The 19,471-nt window shown below is 31.8% G+C and overlaps 2 protein-coding genes, 1 long non-coding RNA gene, 1 other non-coding gene and 1 pseudogene across 4 annotated transcripts; 1 reads left to right on the plus strand and 4 right to left on the minus strand.

Moving 5' to 3' along the window:
• Positions 1-3,708: 3,708 nt before the first annotated feature.
• LOC18599568 (disease resistance protein RGA2-like) lies at positions 3,709-5,444 on the minus strand. The gene has a single exon (XM_088806160.1). It carries the CDS (start codon positions 5,442-5,444, stop codon positions 3,771-3,773), a length of 1,674 nt encoding a protein of 557 aa, XP_088662286.1. The 3' UTR covers positions 3,709-3,770.
• A 530-nt stretch (positions 5,445-5,974) lies between these two features.
• LOC148762894 (fructan 6-exohydrolase-like) lies at positions 5,975-7,126 on the minus strand. Its single transcript, XM_088806660.1, has 5 exons — positions 7,082-7,126; positions 6,801-6,959; positions 6,475-6,713; positions 6,284-6,374; positions 5,975-6,166 (listed from the first exon to the last, which is right to left on the minus strand). The coding sequence occupies exons 1-5, from the start codon at positions 7,124-7,126 to the stop codon at positions 5,975-5,977; spliced, it is 726 nt and encodes a 241-aa protein (XP_088662786.1).
• Positions 7,127-9,415: 2,289 nt separating this feature from the next.
• Positions 9,416-10,757, minus strand: LOC108662305 (uncharacterized). Its single transcript, XR_001928205.2, has 2 exons — positions 10,675-10,757; positions 9,416-9,736 (listed from the first exon to the last, which is right to left on the minus strand). It is a non-coding gene; the product is annotated as an uncharacterized LOC108662305 (long non-coding RNA).
• LOC148762895 (putative disease resistance protein RGA1) lies at positions 10,758-13,373 on the minus strand (annotated as a pseudogene).
• A 4,671-nt stretch (positions 13,374-18,044) lies between these two features.
• Positions 18,045-18,137, plus strand: LOC148762896 (small nucleolar RNA snoR8a). The gene has a single exon (XR_016026853.1). It is a non-coding gene; the product is annotated as a small nucleolar RNA snoR8a (small nucleolar RNA).
• The last annotated feature ends 1,334 nt before the right edge of the window (positions 18,138-19,471 follow it).

Consider the following 19,471-nt stretch of genomic DNA (forward strand, 5'->3'; position numbering starts at 1 on the left):
AAAAATAATTCAAATATTCTTCCAAATTTATTGATTAAAACAGCACATTTAAGACTGTAAAATAAGTGAATAATTGTAAAAACAAAAGTTCATCCAATTGTCTAAATCAGAATTGCTGAAGAGTCTGATTGATCTGTTTGTTGTTGCTCACCTTGTCAAAGTAATTGATGAGCCTGGTTTTATTTTTATTTTATTTTTTACTTTATTCGTGACTTAAAATTTATTATTTGATTTATGAATATAACGCTAAAATGATATATTTATAAAATACATAATATAAATATCAATAAATATTATTTTTTATTATCTATTCTATTAGTGTAACTTGAAATTCTCTCGCCTAAAGAATTAGGCATAAAAGCTTGCCCTTGCAAGCATCAAACAAATCTCATTAGATAATTATTTGTGAATAATTTTTTTTTATTTAATATAGACCCTATTTATTAAAAAAAAGTCATTTTATCAAGAACGTCCATTAAACCCTCTCATTTTATTGATGGGTGTCCTTGTCCAAGCGTACAACATGCCTAGGGCCATCATGTCTCTCGATGGGATGAAAATTATTTTTCAAGGCAGCAATCTCAACGAATCTCTCAGTAACTTTTTTAATCTTTGCATCATAAAAGGCAATAATGCAGGTCGCGACCGCAAAGGAAAGAAGCAGTTGGGAGAAGAGAAAGAAAGTGAGAGAAAGATGCAAGGAAAATTAGACGTTCACTTGGAAAAGAACAGAGCAGAGAGAGAAAGATGCAAGGAAAATTAGACGTTGACTTCGAAAAGAACAGAGCACTTGGGGTTGTGTTTCCAAGTGCAAACCTCACATTAAGTAAATACTAAAAAACAACAATTTGCTATACAACTTGCGTCAAATTAATAAAAAAAGAAATGAATTTTGTGCTACCAAGCTGTGTTTGGATTTGATGGGCCAAAACTTTAATGAGCTTCAATCAATAAAAATGGATTAATTGTTCTAGATGCATCATAAGTGGGAGTTCAAATGAATCAATAAAAAAAAGAAAATGTAATTAGTAAGTTTAAATGGAAATATCATCATTATTCTAGACAATATATGTAAGTATTTGCTGAAGAGTTTGTGGTGTCAAGTTCTATTTGAAACCTATCAAAGGAAATATCAAGTATGTAAGAGATCCACTGTCTACTTCAATACCTAATTAATGAAAATATTTTCTTTTATATTAACAATTAGAGTAAAATATCCTTTTATCTTTAAGTTTTAATTAAAATTTTAAATAAATTTATTAATTTTTGAAATAGACACTCCACTTAAAAAATATAAACATCATTAACAGAGATTATAAAAAAACTAAAATACTTTTTTTTAATTTAAAAAAATAAAAAATAAGGAACATTTATCGGTGCTCCCCAGGAAAAGGGAGCACCGACTGGTGCTACCCAAGAGAGGGGAGCTCTCTTGGGGAGCACTAGATCATTGCTCTCCTATTTTTTTTAAATTAATAAAAAATTAATAAAAAATAAAATTATTATTTTAATATTACCATTTTATTAAATTAATAATTAACTAATAACAGGACTTATGTGATTTTTTTTATAATGAATTATTCATTTCGAAAATTAAAAGATTTGATTAGAATTTCAATTAAAACTTAAAAGAATAAAGTATTTTATTCTAATAATTACTATATATTTGTTTTTGGTCACATCCGTAACATATGATTAACAATCAAAAGCATGTAAATGAATATCTTTAAAGAATTCAAATAAGAAAAATGCTTGAAATATTTTTCCAATTTACTAGTTAAAACAGCGAAATTAAAATCGTTGAATGAGTGAATAACTATAAAAGTAGAAGATCATCCAACTTTCTAAATCATAATTAGTAAAGAGCTGCTTGATCACTTTGCTGTTACTGCTGCTATGCATCCATGAATTAGATAGAAAATCTCTCTTCCTTCCTCACCTTGTCAAAGCAATCGGTGAGCTTGGCTGTCTACATGACAAGGGGGAGGAAAGGAAGAGAATTTCAGTGAAATGATATTTGTTGCCACTGACTGACGCAAATAGAATTCAGATTGATCCAAATGGAAGAAGCAGCTGCGAAATGAGAAGGAAGCTTGAGAAGGACGCGATGAAGACTAATCACACGTTGAGCTAAGTAACTCTGGCGACAGCTTCCTAATCTGTTATTTTAAAGTTAAATTTTTATTTTATTTATTCAATCGTATTTTTTTCCGAAATCGCTTCTTTTCTCTTTTCTTGTAAATGTCAATGAAACATTTCGAAATTATTTATGCCATATGAAACTGTCTACACTTAGAAGCAGAAATTAGTGGGCTAGGGAATGTAAAGTTAGATGAGCAAACTATAACACGATTTCAGGTATTATAACTTATGAAACAACAAAATGTCCGATTTGAAAGTACAACGCATTGTAGGAGTTAATGAAGTTCTCCCAAAAGTCTTTCATTTTGGAAAGAAACAAACAAACCTCACCCAACCATAACAGTAACCCTTGGTCATTTCTTTTGCAGAATCAAAGATAGTTTACTTAAGATGGGCAAAACTCACAATGCCCCTATTTGCATTCATGAAAATAATAAACGGAGGAACGAAAAATAAAATTCCCAAGATTTGATACAATCAACAGAACAAAGAAATTACAACACAACATGCAGGACATGTGGCAAGCCAAGAATATCCCTGCGCTCAATTTTAAGATTTATCCTTTAGATACCGGAATAGTCCTTTAGTCCACCTGCCGCCAGATGGTGATTGCCCTGCCAATAATTAACAAGGATTTACAAAAATTTTTGGGAGACAATTGAAAAAAAAATAGAAAAGAAAAGAACTTAACTCGTACCTAATCATCGGGCTGATCATTTGCTACATTAAATTGCGTTACCGTCGAGATATATACGAGAGACATGAGCAATCTTTGTCCAATCCTCACCCGTCTCCCGTTTGCATCTTTCATTCAATATGGGACAATGCTCAATATTCAACTCTGAGGCACGGCATACCCTCTGGCAGAGATGACAGTTTTGGGCATTCCTCAATACTAAACATTCCAAGTGATATGACATTCTGCCACTCTGCTAAAGTTGCGAGATTCTGACATTCTTGGATTACCAAGTGCTGCAAAGTGTTGGCTGATCCCACAAGAAGCCATTTGGGTAGTGCCTCCAGCTTTGGTAAACCTCCAATTGCCAATAATTGAAGGGAGCCTTACACACTTCCGATGGGCTAATCTTGATTATCATCGTCTCATTTAAGATCAAGTTTTTCACAACTAGAAATTATCAGATATTTTAATGTTTTTAAAGATTTCATGCCAGTTGGAAGTGACATCAAGCTTGTGCAATTACCTATCATTAATGTTTCAAGGGATGTAAGATTCTCGATTCCTTCAAACAAATATTCCAGATTTTCACAACAAGCAATTACTAAATACCGAAGAGATTTCAATTGCTCAAGTCCATTCTCAGTTAGAACCCTTTGCTTCATACTTATTTTTAACTTCTGAAAATTGATCATGAATATCATATCTCTAGGCAACTCTTCAATTCCCAAACACATCAAAAGTAAAGTTTGCAATTTTTGTAATTTACAAATGGAATTTGGAAGTTTCTTAATATTGAAATTGTCGCTTAGGTCGAGATATCTTAAATGCTTCAAATTACCAATCTTTTTGGGCAATGCCTTGATACAAGATCTACGTAAATCCAACACTCGTAAATCATGAAATGTGGAAAGGCATTTTTCAATAAAAGATTCATTGCTATGACCTTCTTTCATATTTGGAATCGAAATGTAAGCATGTGACGTAATTTATCAAAATCAAAGACTTTAGAAGGGCTTTCCTCGTGAAAATTCGAGTTGTCAGGGCACACATGTCGAACCCTTTGAGTAATATTTTGCTTGAAAGAGTTTGACATAGACCACTCCTTCTCTGCCACTGACAATGCGAGATCATGTAAAAGATCATGCATTTTGAAATAATTATTCAAAATATTTTTGATAAAATCTTGAAAAAAAGATCTTAATGATAGTTCAATCAAATACTGCCTACCAATGTCTTCTGGTTCTTCATTTTCATTGGAGGATTGAAGCAAACCATGAGCTATCCAAAATTGGATCAACTCCCCGTCATAAAATTCATAATCCTTTAGAAAAATCGAAAAATAAGCAAAACACTGTTTCAAATATGAATGCAATTGATCATAACTCAATTTCAAAACAGGAAACATGTTGTTTTCCTTTTGCACTAATTTCCACATCTCACTATCTCTCACAAGTTTCCAATCATGTTCCGAAGGTTTGGAGAGAAGTAAGCTCCCAAGTATTTTCAAAACCAAAGGAACTGCCTTGCCTTTTTTGGCTATTTCTTCCCCAATTTTTCCTAGATTTGGATATTGTTTCACATCCCTTTTCTTGAAAGCAAATTGGAGAAATAAACACAAAGATTCCTTTTCAGGAAGACCTTGCAATTTGTATGTTGGGATTGTACCCATGATCTCTGCAACTTGGTTACTACGAGTGGTGACTATAATTTTGCTTCCCCAACCTCCTCCCACTAACAACTGTTTAAGTTCATCCCATTTGATATGATCCTCGTTCCATAAATCATCCAAAACGAGTAAATACTTTTTCTCATCAAAACAATCTCGTAAGATTTTTTGTAATTGTTTTAAATCCATGTTACTACAATCTCCATTAAGTACCCCCTTTTCAGCTTTAATGAATTTTATCATTAATTGCCTCAAATCAAAATCATCTGAAACAGACATCCACATCTTCAACTCAAAATGCCTATCTACACACTCATCGTTGAACACCAATTTTGCAAGGGCAGTCTTTCCAAGACCTCCAATTCCAACTATAGGAAGGACAGATATGTCTTCACCATCAGTTGGATCTTGCAGCAAAGTTTTTATGATTTTTTCCTTGTCTTCATCTCTACCAATAATATCTGATGCTTGTACAAAGGAGTGGGTCTCCCTGTCCAAGCGCACGACATACCTAGAGCCATCATGGCTTTCACTGAGATGAAAATTGTTTTTTAAAGCAGCAATCTCACCAAATCTCTCTGTAACTTTTTTAATCTTATGGGCCATCCTAAACCAAAAAGCAAGTGGATTTGAGCTTGAAAAGAAATTGCTTAGCTTGTCTCTCAGGCTCCTCTGTTTCAGAGCTTGCCTCCACAATGCTTCGACTTCAAATTCATCTAACACATCTTCTGCATCATAACAGGCATCCTTCAACTCTTGTAGCCAAACGCGCAGCTGATTGTTTAGAGCCTGTTTTTCTTCAGCATCTAAGAGCACAGCTTTGACAATGTTCAACGTTTTACTAAGCTTTTGGAGGCCACTTTGGACACCCCAAGCTAGGCGAAGTTCTTCATAGGAAAAACTGCTTAGTTTTTCGATGTCATTTTCTACAATGTTAAATGCGAAGGTTTCAGCCATGACTTCGAGGTGGAGGGGAAATGTGTTTTCTCGTAACAGCAAAGGTTTTCGATGGTAAGGTTTGCTGGGATTGAACAACGAAGAATACTGGAAAGAAAGAAAGCTATATGAAGAAGCAGCTGCAGAGAGAGAAAGAAATGATAATTGCAAATAAAAAAGAAAAGGAGAAGACTTTTTGCTGCTGCTGATCAATGTTCAAACGAGTATTCATTCCCGACAAAGGAAAAAACAGCTCCGAAAGAGAGAAAGTCAGAGAAGGATATGGTTGAATACTAATTATACGCGTTGAGTTGAATGATAGTTGAAATTAAGTTATACAACAAATGTAATTTTTTTTAATCTGATTCGAAAATTTCAATTGTAATTATTGAGCAAAACACAATGGAATACCATAAATTGTGCTTACAAAATATCAATTTTGAGCAAATAGAGCTCTGTTATTGCACAAGAGACTTTGTGTACAAATAGAGAGCAATCAATGATCTGTCCAGCCTTATTCAAAATTACATTGTCTATTGATATGGGGTTTTCTATATATTGGCAGAAACAAGTTGAGCTTTCTTCATGCTCCAGGCATCGAGCCTTGAGATTGTGACATCCACGGTTCCGTTATTGAATACGTACAGGTGAGCTTGTCTGTCTACGGCCAGAGCTGGATAAACTCTAGCGGTAATGCAGGCTCTTCCCTTCCCACTGAAACTTTCTACAACCGAATGATCTATCTGCAATGGAGAAATCAATGTATAAATTTAATTGTGAGTAAAGTCCAGGACGTAAAATGGTTTGAATATTGAGACAAAGTTCTAAAATGAATCATATGTTTTAAGTAGGCAACGGGCCGGGGTTCTTAGTGTAATCTTCTCCTGACGGGGGTCTATGTCAATGAAAGCTCCATAGGTGGTCTTGTCTGGGCCTTCCCTAAATGTAGACCTGTTAAAATTTGTAATCTGAATTTGAGTCTGACTTCAAATCAGGAGGGAATGAAGCAACTCAAATTAACAGTCACAAAAAGCATGGAATAAAAACTGACCTGCTTTGATCACTACACATGGGCACAACATATTTTTCACGGCTTCTGAAGATGCGAAAGAAGACCGCAGTTTGCTCTGTCAAACCTTGAGAAGCTAAAACTAGTAATCCAAATGGCCCAACCATGCCTCGAAATGATGCTGTCTGTTGGCTACCGAGTGCTCGAGGATCAACCCCATCTGGGACCATGAATTCAGCCTTCTTCAAATTGGTTAAATCAAATGCTACTTCTACATCGGCCTGCACATGGAAAAATCAACATAATTATCCTTCCAAGTGTATGATTTGGGGACAGGTGTAATTGTTAATTAGGATTAAACTTGTTACCTGTGAAGCTGTTACTCCCAAAACTTCAAGAACTGATCCACCCTTCAGCTGCTTCTCCTGGATGCTTACATTCTCCGCACGAAGAGTCTCAATCTCTTTGATTGGCCATTGAATCAATTGCTTTCCAGTTTTACTGAGCAGAATGCTTCTAGGAATTGACTGTCAACACAGATTGCATTGCAAAATGAGTACTGTCAATTTTCATATATGAATATATATATTAAACGAGTGATGAGCCGGAGAGCTAATAAGAGCGAATATAAAAATTCAAGTTGGATTACCTGAAACCCCGACCCATCCTTTCTCAAGGGCATTTGCATCACCATCCATCTCTGCTATCCAGCCCCATGATATTCGCCTCTTCTTAGAGCTGTCAAAAAACGTCTTGGAAGCATAAAATTCGGTATATGAGAGTGAAGTGCTGAGGAATAACAGCTAAGCACAGGATTCCAGACTTGGAATTCTGTGCTTTTCAACGTACACTACAACGGTTCTAAAATATAAAAATATTTGTATATTTTTATATGAATTTTTTTCATGTAAGTTGCTTTATATTGTCTTCGGCTTTTCGTCTCCCCCCAACACAAAATTCTGACTTCGTCATTGCCTCTTTTATTCGTCATGACGACGACAGACAAAGAAACAAGGATGGAAACGGCAAGAAGCGGAAGTGTTGGAAGATCCAGCGTAGCTCTGCTTGCATCTCTTGCATATCTTTTCAGTTTCTTTCTCCATTTCTCTCTTCTTCTCTTCCATGGCTGCAGCCTCTCCCTGCTTTTTTCTTTTTCCTGGATTTGTATTTGTCTATCTGTGTGTCTCGGGCTCTCGGCCCACAGATTTTCATGTTTATTCCCGTTGCAATCCCCACAAAAGTAGAAGACCAGATTTGTGATTAACTTATATAATGTTGTATTTTGTTTTTAATTTTTACATTTAATATAAAATGATATTTTAACAAATCAATTATTAAATTTAATAATATATTCATAATCCCATAATTTTATTTTTTTATAAAATTAAAAAGTAAAATTTGAACTTAACTCTTTGAAACAAAAATAAAGTACATCTCACTGTTAAATCAAATAATCAAGTGCAAACTCATATAAGTTTTCAAATCAATATGATATTTACGTGTTTACGAGTTACCTAAACTAAATATACTTAAAAAATTTAACTTAACTTTTGTAAAAAAAAAAAGAGATTTAACATGTATTTGATAGTCTCAATTGTTATCTCTTTTTTATATTTATGTATTGTACTTTTGGTGTATATATGTATGTAAATATTTACGTGTAAATCCTCTTTCATCTTCATAAAAGAAAAAGTAAGCATTAAAATATAATTTATCACAAGCATTAGTATTTTATTCATTCAATTTTCCTTTTTTTCTTCAAAAAAAATCCATGAAATAAGCATGACTACTACCATTTCAGATCCTGAACTTGCAAGCAAAAGTTAAGTTCAATGGAATAAATTTACATTGACAGTAATTGATTGAATTAGGGAATGGAAAAGAACCAAAGATTTCTGTTTAGTTTGAAAGGAAAGAGATTACAACACAATGTAATTATAATTAAATTAGTAAATGGAGAAAATTTGTTTTGAAGGAATTATAACATTTAAAACCACAAAATCTCAACCTTGAAAGTTGAAAGTAGAAGACATTTAAGAATTATTAATGAAGTTATTTTGGAGAAAAACTAAACATAAACATATTACAAACCAAAATTTGAATCTAAAGGCAATACAACAAACCAACAAATAAAGAGTAGGGATCACATGAACAATCCAAAGTAAAGGAATTTAAGTACATCGACAAACATCAAATATATATGTCATTAACACAAGTAGGTAGATAAAATTTGGTCGTCATGACGACGACAAACAAAGAAAGAAGGGTGGAAACGGTAAGAAGCGGAAGTATTAGAAGACGTAGTGTAGCTCTGCTTGCATCTCTTGCATATCTTTTCTGTTTCTTTCTTCATTTCTCTCTTCGTCTCTTCCATGGCTGCGGCCCCTCTCTGCTTTACTTTTCCCCGGACTTGTATTTTTGTATCTGTGTGTCTCGGGCCCTCGGCCCGCAGATTTTTTTGTTTATTCTTTTTGCAATCCTACTCTAAAAATGAAACCCGTCCTTTTTTTTTAAAATAATTGTTTACATTTTTAATATAAAATAATATTTTAACAAATCAATTATTAACTTATTTTTTATAAAATTAAAATGTAAAATTTGAACTTAACTCTTTGTAACAAAGATAAAATATATCTCACTATTAAATCAAATTATCAAGTGCAAACTCATTTAAGTTTTCAAACCAATATAATATTTACGTGTTTTCAAGTTATCTAAATTAAATATATTTAAAAAATTAGACCTAACATGTATTTGTTAATCTCAATTGTTATCTCTTTTTTTGTTTATATATTATACTTTTAGTATATGTACATAACTATTTACGTGTAAATCCTCTTTCTTCTTCATAAAAATAAAGCATTAAAATATAATTTATCACATGCATTAGTCTTTTATTCATTCAATTTTCCTTTTTTTTAAAGGAATTATAACCTTTAAAACAACAAAATGTCAAGTAGAAGGCATTTAAGAATTAAAGAAGTTATTTTGGAGAAAAACTAAATATATATAAACATAGATCACCCAACCAAACCAAAACAAACCAAATTTTGAATCCAAAGGCAATACAACAAACCAACAAATAAAGAGTAGGGATCACATGAACAATCCAAAGCAAAGGAATTTAAGTACATTAACAAACATCAAGTATATATGTTCATAACACAAGTAGGTAGACATAATACAAGCCAACAAGTAGGAGAAATGAGAAGCCAAGCCCAAGCACACCCCCTCCACTCTATTTCAGGGATTACAGCAACTGTACTTCCATCCAGTCCCAATACCAATAAAATGGAGATATGCCCTGCCACCCATTCACAAGCCAAATTAGGAAATTTCCCAAATTAAATGTAACTTTTTCCAATTACTCTCACAAAAGAATGTTACTTTTTTTCACTTTTTACCATCTACTATTTGCTTCAATGGTTTTTTCATAACATAACAGTGTCAAGGAAGTACTAGGCTGCTAGCTAGTAAAAGCTTCAATTAATATATTTCAATGAAAATAAAACAAAATTAAGAGCAATACCAATTGCTGCCTAAAAAAATTATTAAAACATGATAAATGTGAACATAATCTTTTTTTTTTTATTTTGGGGGAAGGGGAATACTAATATCTTTTATTATCCAAAGATGAATATATATATTTTTTAAAAATTTTTGAAAGTATATTTTGTGCTTCATTTTTATAAAATGAAAACAATAAATAATAAAAGACCAACAACCACAAAAACAATTTCAAATGAAAATAAACCCCATCATAGTTTAAAGATTTTGATTTTTTTTTCTTTTTGGCGAGGAAAAGAATATTCACACACTTAACTTTTACATTAAAAGATATATACCCTTTCTATTGATACAAATGTTCAGATATTTAATTTTGTTTTTGGTTCCTTGTGAAATAATAGTGATATTAATAACTAGGCATGTAACATATCACTACCACCTAGCTGATCATAACTAGTTATGAATCTTAAATGGGATTTATAGACTAAAAATAGTGGTCCAAAATATAGAAGTTTTGTACAAAAAAAAATAGTAAAATTTAAAAGTTCTACAGGTTTAAAAAACACTTTTATATATCATCGATCTATCTGGCATGTTTTACAAAAAAAAAAAAAAAACGTTACTCGATTTTATATGTTATTTCTTTTTACGTTTCAAATACAAAATATGGAACGAAGGAAAGCAAATTACAAAAACGAAAACAAAAGAAGAAGAGAGAAAAATATTAGGTCTTACCAAATCATGGGGCCGATGATTGTTTAGATGAAACTTCATCACCGTCCAGATATATACGAGAGACATGAGCAATGTTGGGTCAAATGTTTGAGGCGCTGCATCTTTTCTGGCAGAGTTGATAATTTTGGGCAATCCATAATCTCAAGCTTTTCAAGTAATGTAAGATTTTTCCACTCTGGTGAGGTCGTGAGGTTCTCACATCCTCCAATTGTCAGGTGCTTTAAAGTATTGGCAGATCCTTGTAGAAGCCATTGGGGTAGAGCCTCCAGCTTTGGTAACGGTCCAACGATCCCTAATGTTTGAAGACACAAACCACTACCAACAAGGTAGTCTTGATTATCATCTTCTTTCTCTTTGAGTCCCACTGTCGTATTCAGATCAAGCTTTGCACAATCCCCAATTATTAGAGTATGTAATGCAGTTAGATATTTCAAACCATATGGCAGTGATATCAAGTTTCTGCAACCATAAATACCTAATAATTGAAGTGATGTGAGGTTCTCAATCCCTTCAAACAAATATTCCAGATTTTTACAGTCACGGATACACAAATATCGAAGAGATTTCAAGCATTCTAATCCCCGTAGAAGCTTTTGGTTTGTAGTTAATGTCCAAGCTCTAAGACTGATTAAGTATCCCATATCTCTAGGCAACTCTTCAAGTTTGTCACAACCATCAAGATATAGGGTTTGCAAATTTTGCAACTTACAGATGGAGTTCGGAAGTTTCTTGATGTTGTGATTGTTGGATAGGTCGAGATACCTTAAATGCTTCAAATAAAGGATTTGTTGGTAGGACCTATATTCGTATCTGCACACCTAAATGAGCGCCAATGTCTTACTTTATTAAGTAATTTAAAGTCACTTTCTCCAGGAGAATCACAGTTAGTAAGGCACAAATGTCGAACTCCCTGGACAATATTTTGCTTGGAAGCATTTATTGTACAACACTCATTTTTTGCTACTGATAGTGCAAGATCATGTAAAAGATCATGCATTTTAAATTCAATAAAATCAAGACCATACTCATAATCTTGGAAAAAACACCTTGACAGTAGATCGTTCAAATACTGCCTCCCAATATCCTCCAGATCTTCATTTTTTTTGGAGGTCTGAATAAGACCATGAGCCATCCAAAATTGGACTGTGTCAAATTCATTAAATCCATAATCCTTTGGAAAGAGTGAACAATAAGCAAAACATTGCTTCAGATGAGGAGGTAGTTGATCATAACTTAGTTTTAGAACAGAAAATATTTCATTTTCTTTTTCCATTAATTCCCACGTCTCACTATCTTTCACAAGTTTCCACTCATGTTCTGAAATTTTGGAGAAAAGTAAACTCCCTAATGTCTTCACAACCAAAGGAACCCCTTTGCATTTTTTAACAATTTCTTCCCCAATTTTTACAAGGTTCGGATGTTGTTTCTCTTCTCCTCCCTTGAATGCAAATTTGAGAAACAAAAATAAAGATTGGTCATAAGGAAGACCTTCCAACTTGTGCGGAGGGATTGTACCGACCGTCTTTCCAACTTGGTTACTGCGAGTGGTGACCACAATTTTGCTTCCGTTAGCTCCTCCCACTAACAATTGTTTCAGTTCTTGCCATTTTCTATTATCCTCACTCCACACATCATCTAAGATGAGTAAATATTTATTACCTTTCAAACAATCTCGTAACACCTTCTGTAATTGCTCCAAATCCATGTTACCAAGGTCTCCATCACCCTCCTTTCCAGCTTTAATGATTTTCAGAACTAATCGTTTCAGATCAAAATCATCTGAAACACACACCCACATTTTCAACCCAAAATGCATATCTACCCTTCCATCATTGAATACCAATTTCGCAAGGGCGGTCTTCCCAAGACCTCCGATTCCAACTATGGGAAGGACGGAAATGTCTTCCTCATCAGCTGGATCTTGCATTAACATTTTTATGATTCTCTCTTTCTCTTCATCTCTGCCAATGACCTCCGATGCCTGCACAAAGGAGTGGGTCTCCCTGTCCAAGCGCACGACATGCCCAGGGCCATCATGTCTCTCAATGAGATGAAAATTATTTTTCAAAGCTGCAATCTCAACGAAACTCTCAGTAACTTTTTTAATCTTATGTCCCATCTTAAACCGAAAAGCAAGTGGGTTTGAGCTTGAAAAGAAATGACTTACCTTCTTTCCGACACTCCTCTGTTTCACAACTTGCTTCCGCAGTGCTTCGATTTCAAATTCATCCAACACATCATCTGCATCATAACAGGCATCCCTAAGCTCTTGAAGCCAAACCCGCAGCTGATTGTCATGAGCCTGTTTTTCTTCAGCATCTAAAAGCACAGCTTTGATGGTAGTTAAAGTCGTCTTAAGCTTTTCAAGGTCACTCTGGACACCCCAAGCAAGGCGAATTTCTTGATATGCAATATTGGCTAGTTTCGAGAGGACATTTTCAGCAATGTTAAATGCGAAGGATTCAACCATTTTTGGTGGGGGGAAATTGTGCTAAGTCTTCTGCTGATGAGGTTTATTGATGGCATTAAACAAGGAGGAGAAGAAAGAAAGAAACTGTTGGAGAGGAAGAGAATTTCTACGAAATGGTGTCTGTTTCTACCGACTATCGTCAAGCAATAACGCAGGTCGATCACAAAGGAAAGAAGCAGCTGGGAAAAGAGAAAGATGCAAGGAAAATTAGACGTTGACTTGGAAAAGAGCAGAGTAGTTGGGTGTCGTGCTTCCAAGTGCAAACCTCATATCCATTAAATACTAAAATACAACAATTTGCTATACAACTTGCATCATATAAATCAAAAAAGAAATGAATTTTGTGCTACCAAGCTGTGTTTGGATTTGATGGGCCAAAACTTTAATGGGGCTTCAATCAATAAAAATGGATTAATTGTTCTAGATGCATCATAAGTGGGAGTTCAAATGAATCAATATAAAAAAACTGATAATGTAATTAGTAAGTTTAAATGGAAATATCATCATTATTCTAGACAATATATGTAAATGTTTACAGCTGATAATACAAGATCAAGTAGAAAATCATGCATTTTAAAATACTGGACAGATAAATCTTTATAAAAATCTTAAAAAAAGATCATGATGATAACTCATTCAAATAATGCCTACCAATGTCTTGAGGCTCTTCATTTTCGTTTGAGGAAGGACAGATATATCTTCCTCATCAATTGGATCTTGCAGCAAACGTTTTATGATTTTTTCTTTGTCTTAATCTCTACCAATGATATCTGATACTTGTACAAAGGAGTGGGTCTCCCTGTCTATTGAATGTTTATCAATATTCCAGAGAGTAATGAACGTAAGAGATTTGCAGAGAAGCAAAAGGAGAAGAAGGAAAAACTTGAAAATGAAACAAAATAAAGAAAATGCTTCACACACTTTTCTCATTTCATTTCTTAGTTAAATACTAAGTAGAAAATATTGCCATCTGTACAAATTCTTTTGGATTCAGAAAACATAGAAAAAAGCAACAAATTCTTCACAGAATTTGATGCTCAGCAACACCGCCATCGAGAAAGTAACAAACCAACAAAAAACTATAGAAAGAAGAAAGAACACGTGGCTTTAACAGCCAATTAACAAGCTTATAAACTAAACGACATAAGGACTTGCGTTTAAAAAAAGGATTTATTTTGTCTAAACGGTGCCATCCCTCAGCGTTTTGCTTGCAGCTTAAAACAGCCCAATTAGTCAAGTTAAAACGGCATCGTTTAAGTCTCCTTCCTGTCTTGAATCTGTTCATTCCCGCCAAACTCCCTTCCCTTCTAAACTGAACCAGATTGGGATCAAAGTTCTCAACACCCCTCCTTGATCCCTGTCAGGTAAACACCCAATTCATTCCTTAAAAATTCGAATCTGTCTTTGCTCAGACTTTTAGTGAGAATATTTGCCAACTGGAGGTCTATATGACAATATTCCAATCGAATTTCCTATTCTTTCAATATATCTCGCAAAATATGAAATTTAACTCGAATGTGTTTAATTTGATCATACTGAATAAGACTTTTTGCTATGATTATAGCAGATTGATTATCAACCTTCAATATGGTTCATTTGTCTTGATTGAATCCCACATTGGATAAATCTTTCTTAACCATTGAGCATGGTTAGCAGCTAAAGCAGCAGTAATATGCTCAACCTCAACTAATAATTGAGCTACTAATTCCTGTTTCTTTGAATTCCAGGTGAAGACTACACTTTCAAAAGAGAAACAGAATCTGCAAGTGCTTTTGGAATCATCAATGGAACTAGTCCAATCACTGTCACTGTACCCTTGAAGCTCACTGCTTTCTTGATAAAAATTCTTCGGAAACAAGGTGATAGTTTGGTGGATTTTGTCCTGCCAATGAATGTGTTCGTTACGAGCTTTTCCACTGGATGCTGGATATTTGGAATCAATGGGGCACATTATTATGCCAAAATTTTCAATATAGCTTGATATTTTATTACCACTAATTATATACATATATAATAATTTTTGTTGAGAAAATTGTGGGAGATGACCTTTCTTTATAAAGATATTTTAAAAGTAACCATCAAAATAAGTTTAACTGTTTTTACTCATATTTAGTCATAAATTGATAAAAATACCCTTTAAACTATTTCAAATAAATTAAACCATTCATTACAATTTCTCCCTATTACTTCTCATCTGTGCTTCGGATTTTTCTCTCACCATCACAGTCTCTCAAATTTTATCGATTTTTCTGTTCGACATTCATCTGTTATGCTTTCGATTTCTCTCTCCCGTGTTTTTAAATTTCTCTTTCTTATGCTTTCAAGACACCAAGCAATGGTTTTGACGTGCTTGGGTAGTGGGTGACTGTTTGAGAAATTCGATTTTTAAGTATTTTGGATAAAAATAAAATTGTAAAAATAATTACAAATGTATAAAATAGTTTTTAATTGAATCAATTCGGGATCTAGATACCAATAAACTCAAAATTTTGAAATTTATAAATCTAGGTTTTCAAATATTTTTTTTTAGTCAAAGTAAGTATTTTAGATAAAAAAACATTTGTATTTTGATTTATAAAAACATGTTAGAAACACTTTAATTTGTGCCAAATTGTCAGAAAAATAAAAAAAAAAGTTGAGAGGATTTAAAGTTTTCGTTCGTAAGTAACAACAACAACATTTTAGACATTAAAGTATAACAAAATGTTTTTGAATATGTCGTGTAACAATAATATTTTTTTAACATGACGTGTAACAACAATATTTTTTTTTCAACATGACGTGTAATAACCTTTTTTAACCATGGCAATGTACATGTTTTTTTATATGGCGTGTAATAACAGTATTTTTTTTCAACATGACGTGTAACAACCTAACCTTAACTTGTCACGAGTTTTTGTACATGGCATATAACAAGCTAACCATAATTTGTCACGAGATTTTGTACTTGGCTTGTCACATATTTTTTGTACATAACGTGTAACACGCTAATCACGGCTTGTTACAGGTTTTTGTACATAACGTGTCATATATTTTTGTACATAGCGTGTAACACGCTAACCACGGCTTGTCACAGGTTTTTATACATAATGTGTAACAAATTAACCATAACTTGTCATAAGTTTTTGTACATGACGTGTCACATATTTTTATACATAGCGTGTAACACACTAACCATAGCTTGTCACAGGTTTTTGTACATAGCGTGTAACATCATAGCGTGCAACTTCATTAAGAGTAATTTTATCTAACTTAACTAAAAATAATTAAACTTATAAATAGTACTATTTTTAAAAATATCTTATCTTTAAAGATCATTTTTTAAAATACCCCTTTGTTTGTTTCATACTTTTTCAAAAAGTTTGTACGGTAGTACCTTTATAACCTTCATTATTCTCTATTTTTCCCCTTTTTCATGGAGCCCTGTTCGTTCAAATATGTTAAAACCTTCTAGGTTGCTAGAGCTTGACCAGTGGGAGGGAATACTTATACACGGCTCTGCTTTCATGCTGTAATTAGTCACAGCCGACCATCACCATGTTAAAGTAAATTGGAATTTGGCACCTATTTACTTGGTCAAATTTAATTAGATAGAAAAAGTTGTCATGTACATTGACGGTGACTTGTTTAAAAAAACTTTTAAATATTGTATAAGTTTTCATTAACAAAAGACATAATGTTCAAATAAACTCTTAAGTTATTAAAAAATATATAAATAAATCATTATTCTTTTATTGTGTTCAATTAAGTGATTATACTTTTATTTTGAATCACATAAACCTTTATGATTAATGATTGGCTAATTGTTATTTGTTAAAATGCCACTCATCATTTTATATCCATATGCTATTAATATGCTGTTAATGTGAAGAGTGAAAAATGTTATATAATCATATTATAATATTTAATTAGCATATCACGTCATTATCAATTATGATATGTCAACATGCCATATTATCATCAATTATAACATGTTAGCATGTCACGTCGGTGTCATATGGTATAAAATGACAAATGACATTTTGATTAAGTCATTAATAATTAGTCATAAGAATTTATTTGACTTAAAATAAAAATATAAGGGTTTATTTGGTTCATAATAAAAATATAAGGACTTGATTAAACGTAATAAAAGTATGGTCAAAATGCCCACCAAGTCCTTGTACTCATGCATTTTATTTAATTTAATCCTTTTACTTAAAATCGAAGTAATTTAATCTCTTGATTTTGAAACTTGTTTTAATTTAGTTCCTCATCCTAACAACATCCAATTTTGTCTTTAAAAGGAATAACATCAATACTGACGTGGTATATTTTGATGATGTGGCATGCCACATGGTACCAACTTGATTATGTGGCAATGCCACATGGCACTAATATGATGGCATGGCAATGTTGATGTGGCATTGACATGCTGATGTGTCAGTGCCACATGGCAAATTAAAAAATTTTCAAAAATTTTTTTGTGCCACATCATAAGGACTAAATTAAATAAAAATGTATAATACTAGGATTAAATTGAACAAAATTGAGATGTTGAGGGTTTAAATTAAAAAAAATTTCAAAATTACAATTCTTTAAGTAGATGATAGATATACTTATTAATAAGCCAAATATTTAAATGTAAAAGATTTAAGATGTTAATATATATATATATATATATATATATTTCTTACTTGATTATTTGATTATAGAATATAGACATTAATTTATCTTCTTTGCAAAAATTAAGTTTGAATTCTCCTTCTATAAAAAAAATGAAAAAAAATTTCATACCTAAAGTCAAATTTAGATAAATAATTTGCATTATGTTGGAATAAAATAATATAAAAAGATTAAATAATTAGTAAAATAAGTTGATTTAATTTTTTCTTTTAAAAAAATGAAAAATGGAGACGTGGAGTTAACGATGATTATAAAAATAATTATTTGTTCTGACTTGCTTAATTTGGGTATGACAAACCTCTTATTACAACTATAAAATATGAGTTACTCCACTCCTTCAATTTTTTATATTTTTATTTTGTGAAATATTTCAGTTTATATTTTTTTATGTTTCTGGATTAAAGATTGCATTTATAGTTGATGGAATTAAGTATAATTGTAAATATTTGTACAATTTTATTTTGTATTTCCAAATTTTTTGTATATCCAAATTAATAATTTAAATTTAAATTCAGCAAAATTTAATTGTGGTATTTGAACTTAAATAAAATTATTTTATAAGAAAATTTGAGTAAATTTGAGTAAAAGGTAAATTGGGTAAGGGTTGAATAATTCCAAAAAAAATAGGTATTTGTAAATTGTGAAAGTTGTAACTAAATCAACCTATTTTGCTAATTTGAATTCATCTCAAATTAAAAATTAAATCAAATAAATTTTAAATTTTTATACTATTATAAATAGAAAAAAAAGAATTTATTTAGTTCTTTTATATTATTTTATTCTAACATAATACAAGTTATTCATCTAAATTTAACTTTAAGCTTTACATTTTTTTCGGAATTTGTTTATAGAAGAAGAATTCATACTTAATTTTTGCAAAAAAAAAGTAATGTATATATTATAAAATCAAATAATCAAGTAAGAAAAAATATATATATTTTTAACATCATAATTCTTTTATACTTAAACATTTGGCTTATTAATAAGTATATCTATCATTTACTTAAAGATTTATATTTTTCAATTTAGTCTTTTTGCATCTCAATTTTGTTCAATTTAATCTGTCTACTATATATTTTTGTTCAATTTAATTCTTATGACGTGGCACAAAAATTTTTTAAAAAAATTTTTGATCTACCTCGTGGCACTACCACATCATTAAGTTAATGCCACCTGACATACCACATTATTAAAATATGCCATGTTAGTGCTGATGTCAGCATTGACGTCACCCCTTTTAACGATAAAATTAAATGTCGTTAGAGAGAATGACTAAATTGAAGTAATTTCTAAAATCAAGAAATTAAATTATTTTGATTTTGAGTATATAGACTAAATTGAATAAAATTCATGAATATAGGGAGTTGGTGGGTTTTTTAAGGACTTATTTAAATTTTTCTAAATAATTTAAAGACTTTTTTGAATATTATGCCTTAATAAAAAGAGAGATAAAAGCAAAGAATATCAAGAATTCTTTGTAAATACAAATTGAAACAGTGTAAAAAACTTTTCAAAAAATATTTCAACAAAAATGAGGCACTTAAACTACAAACATACTTGTGAAATTAAAGACTTTCCTCGATGATATATTTATAAGGTTGTTGTTATTAAATAGACATATAATAATATTATAAATTTATTTATGAAGTTTAAAAATTTTAT

This window comes from Theobroma cacao, chromosome 5 (assembly GCF_053813885.1).
Source record: "Theobroma cacao isolate CCN51 chromosome 5, ASM5381388v1, whole genome shotgun sequence".
NCBI classification, from domain to species: domain Eukaryota; kingdom Viridiplantae; phylum Streptophyta; class Magnoliopsida; order Malvales; family Malvaceae; genus Theobroma; species Theobroma cacao.